Genomic DNA, 7,361 nt, shown 5'->3' with positions numbered 1-7,361 from the left:
TCTTGCCCACGGACACAACGACCGAGACTGTCCGAGCCGGTTAGTGTGAAATACACTGCGTTTCAGGCTCACGTGCAGCTACAGTCTTTAGTGTACAATTCAAAAACGAAAATACTGTAGAAAAGTATTTTTTACTATATATGTTTTTTTTTGCCTGTTTTTTTTTTTTTACTATATATGTTGCTACAGTAAACTACACTTGACTGACAGTTTGACTGATTTGAAGGACGACAGCGCTCTGTCCTAAACAGTCGCTGATGCTCTTCCTGCCAAACTGCTTCTGTTTCCCTGTCAAATAAACAACATGCAAAATATAAAAGGCTTTGCAATGAATTTAATCTGATCACACAAACATTTTACCCACAAATATGTTTTTTTTTTTCCTTTTTCTAATGTTACATTTAAAAATTCCAACAGATTCTCCAAACTAAATAACAGAATACATCACTGGTCCCGTAGCAGGGCGATAATTACTAACACTCATCACTAGACTTCACATTATTGGTATTAAAGATGATCTCACACACACACACACACACACACACACACACCAACATTCACTGTAAAGGTTAAATGATATTTGTATTTGTCTGCGAGACAGCAACACATTTTTTAAATATAATACCTAAATACTGTTAATACACAAATATACAGAAAAAAAATCACACAGTTCACACGGTACATGCAGCTAACAGTAACTACATCAGCAAGCACACTTGAATTTACATGTACAAACATGAAACACAGGTAACATATTAACACCTTCAACAACAGTGTCACTAAAATGTCATTTAAAGACATTAAAATCAGTAAATTACTTTTGACACTGAAGTTAATCACAGCCCCTGAGAAACAGTGAACCTCATATAGAGCGTGTTTGTGTGAGTAAACAAAGACATGAACATTTTAGTCCTGTCAATAGATTAAAAAACTAATTAATCGCACAATTTTCTGTAATTAATTTTGATTAATCACAATTACTTGATCAATATCCTGGTTGCAATTACTTTTTTTTCAACTTTATATTTAAGCTTGTAACTGACATTCATGCAATATAATGGAGTAAATGCAGAATAAACACAAAGAATGTATGCTTACATTCAAAGAGAATTTGAATAGTTTTCTTCAGTCTTTTAACACAGGTTCTTTCCGGTGAAATAAAAAATAAAAAAACCTATATACTAATAGGTAAGTATATCATATATATTAGTGCTGTCAAACAATTAAAGTGTTTAATCAGGTTCATCACAGGGTTACTGTGGATTAATTTTGATTAATCACGATTAAATACCATTAGTTTCTAATCGCATTTCATTTTGCATGAGCAAACAGACTCGAGAAAAAGGGAAAATATACACACTTAACATGTTTATTGAACATCTTGAACATTCATGTTAACAAAAAAACTGAAACATTTATCGACTCTCTCTCTGTCATTCTTGGGGAGGCACTTCAAGTCCTTGAAAAGAGGAACCAAAGCTGTGTCAAGCGCGTGTTCTCAACGATATTAATAGCATTGCAGTTTGTTGCAATCCACTTGACAATTGTGTCAGTCAACGTGTTGCAGCATCCCTGACTAACGTATGCTTTGCGTCAATGTGATATTTTCAGCTGAAAGTGCTTCAGTGAAAAGGAAAATCCTTCTTGCACAATGTGCATAATACTATGTCTGTCGACTGTTCCGCCTTGTTATTGTTTTTAAACACACAAATTTCCCATCAAGAGGGCCAATGTGCGTTTATCATCTTCCATATTGAGTTGATTTGTTCAGCTGCCCGTCACTACCAGATCAACTACCCATTTGCGCATGTGCGAAGGTAACTCTACTTGGACAAACTGCCCGAAATGTGTTAAAAGAGAAATTTCAGGGATTTTGAGTCATTCTTCACTCCAGATGCGTTAATTGCGTTAAAAATCTTAATCGCGTTTACTGCGATGGCGGCTTAATTTGCGTTAACGCGTTCATTTTGACAGCACTACAAAATTCACAAGTAGAGCCAGAATAAACTGATGAAATTTAATATCCCTGATGCTTTGTGCAAGAGCTGCCTGTTTACTTTATTCAATACTGCAAATATGTGTATAATCTTTTATATACAATTCTGAAAAATCTATTGTACTCACAACAGTTGGGAAAAGACAGTCTTCACAAAACAAATTAATTAGTCATACCAAAGTTATTCAGACTATCAGGAAATGGTGGGAAAAAATATCAAATCATTGCATCAAGAATTACAGATTTGATTAGAACTTGACTGGCACATGCTGACTGCTTTCTTTTTACTACCAAGATGGGAGAGAGCACACGAGATTAATAGTGCAGACTAGAATTAAGAGTGAGGCACCAAACATGAGGAAAGATGAAGGACAGGTGAGCATCCAAAAGACAAAAACAGTTTATTACAGTTTAAAAAGAAGCTACGAGTCCACAGTTCGAAAAGTTTAACAGAGCTAAATGCTGTCAGCATACGATCTTGCTGTTACGCCCCCAGTCTAGGGGTACAGGAACGCAACACAAGTTTGAAAAGATTGCCCCGCCCTGGTCCCCAAAACCATACACAGAGGGGAACCAATTCCTTAGTGAATTGTGATTTATTCTCTACACTGCAAAAATGAAGCTCCAGGGTGAACAAAGGCCAAAATAACAAACAAAACAAGCTAAGTCAGGAGGAGGTGCTATATAGAACCCTATGTGAAATCAAACATCAAACAAAAGACAAGCGCTACACCTAACTCCCTAACTGAAATAAACAGGAGAAAACAGTGCAAGGAAAAACAATACGCCAGCTCACCCCTTCTGTTGCAGTGCTATTTACAATGTGTTATTTACAATGAAAACTAATGTACACACTATATACAAAACTCAGAAAAGCCACAAAAGTCTCAGGTTTTTGGAGGCCAGGGTCAGTCTGCTGCTGCTGTCAGTGGCTGCCCCGGGACAACTGCTGGTGAGGGATTTGAAGAAGATCACATTGCCAGGGGACCAACCAGCAGCCGTCAGCTCATCCACTCCGGAACCTGCAAAGACTTAAAGGCACAGACAACAACAGCCACCAAAACAGATTATGGACAGGGCCATAACACTTGCATATGACTTCAAGGTTTTACTCCTGCTGGTTAAGGTAAAAATAATAATGAATGTTTATAGGATACTTTTGTGACAGACAGACACACCTGACAATGTGCAACAATTCTCCTATAAAATACAGTAAACACCTTTAAAAATGTGATGTTACTCAGTGAAGATCCAAAACATTTATGCAAAGACATTTTTTCCATTAGACTGTGACTATTGTAATGAAGTCTTTAACGAAGTCCCATTTTAAAGCACCATATATGCTGCGTAATAAAAGCTAAACCTATGTGTTACTAAAAAAAGACAACTTATAACGCTTGCACAATTTCTTACAAATATTCAGACTTATAACCAGAGACATCCTAATCTTGATCTAATGATAAACAAATACAACTCTAAATATGAAGTATCAAATGTCTTCAAATGTGTTGGTAAGGCTGTAGGATAGACTGGTTTGTAACCTGTAACTGAGCCAGCAGATGATGATATTGCCAACAACAGCGCTGTCAGGGAAGTCTTCTTATTGATTTATTGTTTGTTTGTTTGTTTTTTGTATTGCATGAGTTCATCTTTAACTGTTGTGAATTTTATTGCATGCTTTTATTGCAAATTTGTTGATTTTTTAGTGCTCACACCTGTGTGAGCTCATGGCCTTGAAGGACACTGGCATCAACCAATCAGGACAGACCTCTATCAGCCAGAGGACTAAAAAGGGTTTAGTGGGCGGGATGAGAGACAAAGGGAGACACCGGAGAGTGAGTGGAGAGGCAGAGTAGGATTTGAATGTGTACCAGCCTTTGTAATGCTACAGACAGAAGTGTGAAACAACTGGTAGTTCCAGAAAAATCAGCTGCAATCGGAGTATAGACCTCTGCTCGATGTCTGTGAGTACTCTCCACTAAAGAAATTAAATCAAGATTTGGTGCTTGACTGTCAGTCATTTTTCAAGGTCAGGGTGGAGCAGGGTGAAATATAAAGTGCACTGAAAAAGTGTCAGTGGGCATGTTTCATCCAAGCTGAATCAGGGCATGTTTCAACATTTCCAAGTTTTCTAGTTTAGCTCTTCAGGTGGGCAAAACAGAAAAATGTAGAAGTGGACAGATATTTCAACATCAGAGTGTTTTCAGTTAAGTTAATTTGTTACTGTCCAGTGGGGTGAACAGTTCTGTGAGACCAGATTATTCACATTGTTTGGTGACTTTTCATTCATTCAATTTCAAGATACCCAGATTTTCCAACTATGATTGCTGGTGCCTCCTGTTTACTTTAGGCAAAAACTGCACTGAAGAAGCACTGAGGTATTTAAAATCATGTTAGAACAGAGATACAAAGATATGCTATCACTGGGCTGGGCTTAAAGTGGCTAAATTATCTAAGTGTTACTCTGGTTATAAATCATTGTGCAACAAATCTGAACAAGCTTTTGGGAACTAGACTGACACTAAGGAATTCATTGTAAAATAACTTGTCTCACTTCCCAGGCTGTTGTTCTTATTGGTTCCCAGCAGTTGCTAATATGAGTTCAGTCTCCTTGCTTCAAGTATGTACCCAGTCTTTTCAACATTTAAATTTTTTAACTTGCTGAATTCCAGGAGGTAGAAAATAAATTGTTAATTTAAATCTTGCCAGATTCAAATTTACTGGACTGTGTCAATGTCAATTTTAATATTATTTGGATGGCACATTTCAATAGTAAAACCAATAAAATGAAGACAATGAATTAAAACTCAAAACAAAGTAAAACTAAGGCATCACAACATAAAATAACCCCTGATGGGACTCAAACTGAACTTAAAAGCCAAGGTAAAAAATTAAGCTATGTAATCAAGACTACGTACATGAGTGACGTAATCCTCCCTTTAATACCTGTTAAATGACTTGCAGCAACATTTTGAATTTTGAATGCAATGGAGAGATGAGTGTTCAAGACCCAAATACAGAGAACTGTAGTATCCAGTCCAGACTTGGTGTATGTCCTTCGTATGTAAAATGTCACAGAGCTGTTTTTTGACCACATTTGATTCTGCAGTGCTTTCTTTCAGTCGGTAGAAGAACAAGAAGACACAAAAATGGAGAACAGAAGAAAAGTGCTTGTTGTTGCAATAATTTTCACAGTTGCCTGCAACAAAGTAAGAATTAAGTTTTGTACAAACAAATATTAGAAGGTTAAAACATTCTTCACTTAAAAATGTGTTTTTAAATGTGATAAATCTCAATTAAAGGTGACCGCACAGGAAACAAGGCTACTGGATTTTCTAAATAACACAAATGTTGTAGATGACCAGTACAAAGGATGTGGTGAAGAGGCCATGAAGAAGTTCATCGAGTCAGATGTGTTAAAACGAGAGCTAAATAACAGTGAAGGATTTCAGAAAGCGTGGAATAAAAGTATCGAGTGTTCAAAGAAGATTCCTGGAGGAAGAAAAGAGCATAGTGCTGCACTTTCACTCTATGTTAATGGGGATCACAATTTATTACAAAGACTGAACAAGGCAATAGAGACAATGGGTGGAAATGTTAGCATCTATGAAAACCACTTCCACTTCAAGTCTCTTCATTTCCTGCTGATGGACTCCATGAGGCTGCTGAAGCCAAAGGAGTGCAAGAACTTTTATGTTCTGCTAAGTGGTCAAAACCAACCACAGAAAGGCTCCACAGTGAGATTTCCAAGTTTCACCTCAGCTTATTCAGATTATGAAGAGCTAAAAAGTGAAACTGACCTGTATGAGGAGGTCGTTTTAAATCTCACTTCTTGCTTCTTTGTCAACCTGAAAGACTATGTGTGCGGTCAAGGACAGGATGAAATACTCTTATCTCCAGCAGAAGTTTTCACTGTGGAGGACATAAATAGCAAAGTTGTGGAGGCAGATGATGATTCTCAATATGTAGAAATTGTTTTGAAACATGCGGGGCTTAAAAGCTCTCACAACTGCTACATCTTTTCACGGTAAGAGTCACAGTCTCTCAATTAAAGTGGAAAAAGTTTGACAATTTCCATGTTAGTTTTACAAATGTTTAGTATCGAAATGCAAAGTCAAGCTTCAAAATATTTTTAAAGATTTAAATATTTTTAAAAAATTTAATTTTAGATGTAAGTGCATATAATAAAATGTTTGTCGCATCTGTTATAACTTGTGCTTGTAATATTCATACATACACACAGAAAATGTGTGCATGTATGAATATTACAATAATTCCCCTCTCTGCTTTGTTTCCATGTCCTCAGGTCTCCTCCAGCTGTTGTCTCCACCCTGTGGCTTGTATCAGTGCTTTTGGCCTTATCTTTGTTTTGTTTTTTAGCTGTTTAGCAAAAACAGTTATCATTCAGAGTTTTCTGGGTTTTATCATCTATAATATTGCTGCAATTATTCATACAATGTCAAAATGATTCACGTCATACTTATCTGAAAGATCTTTTACTGTTTGTATGAATCAAGTGATCCAAATCAACAGTTTTGTTTTGTGGGGTGCCTCAGGGATCTGTCCTGGGTCCAATTCTCTTTTTGCTTTATATCTATTCCACCTAGGCCAAATTAAATTGGGGCTGCAATAATATGTCCTATCATCTCTATGCAGATTACATTCAGTTATACTGTTCTTTTAAAGTCTCTGAGCTTTATAATTTGTCTAGTTTAAGTAATTGCCTGACAGAAATCAAGCAATGGTTAAACGACAACTTACTCCGGCTAAACTGTGATAAAACAAACTTTAATTATTGCTCCAAACAATATGATTTCAGAAATTAGGCAGCATATCAGCTTAGAGCCTTCTGCTAAAGTGAGCCTTAGAAACCTTGGTGCCATATTTGACAGCTCCATTTCCCTTGAGCAACATTCCAAACAGCGGGTCCAGAACTGTTTTTATCATCCAAGGAATGTTTCAAAACTCAGACTAATGGTGTCAAAGGCTGAACTTGAGATGATTATTCATGCTTTTCCCCCCCCCTTCCCATTTGGATTATTGCAGTGGTCTTTTTACTTGTTTTAAGAAATCAGCTTTAAATAGTCTTCAGACTGTGAAGAATGCTGCAGGAAGACTCTTAACAGGCACCAACAAAAGATCTCATATTACTCCAGTTTTATCCTCCCTTCACTGATTGCCTGTAAGGTTTACATTTCTTTTAAAAATTTTAGTTCTAACCTTTAGGGCCCTACATGTTCAAGAGCCCCAGTACATATTTGACCTGCTGAAACCACATTCCGGTTCCCGATCTCTAAGGTCATCAGGTCAGAGACTGGATGTGGAGGTCCTGGGCTGGTGTGGTTACACGAGGTCTGCGGTTGTG

General features: G+C 37.0%; 1 protein-coding gene across 5 annotated transcripts in view; it reads left to right on the top strand.

Moving 5' to 3' along the window:
- Positions 1-7,355, top strand: part of LOC102301197 (ecto-ADP-ribosyltransferase 4) — a 10,501-nt gene extending 3,146 nt beyond the window's left edge. For 2 of the 5 annotated variants that reach the window (XM_042228508.1, XM_042228507.1), the window contains exons 4-5: positions 5,569-6,023; positions 6,303-7,355. In XM_042228508.1, the coding sequence (XP_042084442.1) occupies positions 5,569-6,023; positions 6,303-6,384 (537 nt within the window). In that variant the 3' untranslated portion in view covers positions 6,385-7,355. Of the gene's footprint in view, positions 1-3,491; positions 3,961-5,105; positions 5,206-5,298; positions 6,024-6,239 lie in introns of those variants that run through there. The other 3 variants (XM_005942009.3, XM_005942008.3, XM_042228509.1) reach the window with 3 other exon arrangements.
- Positions 7,356-7,361: the final 6 nt, after the last annotated feature.

The sequence above is a fragment of the Haplochromis burtoni genome, unplaced genomic scaffold (assembly GCF_018398535.1).
Source record: "Haplochromis burtoni strain Fernald_Lab_line unplaced genomic scaffold, NCSU_Asbu1 Contig_328, whole genome shotgun sequence".
Classification (NCBI taxonomy): domain Eukaryota; kingdom Metazoa; phylum Chordata; class Actinopteri; order Cichliformes; family Cichlidae; genus Haplochromis; species Haplochromis burtoni.
This window is presented reverse-complemented; position numbering and strand designations above follow the sequence as displayed.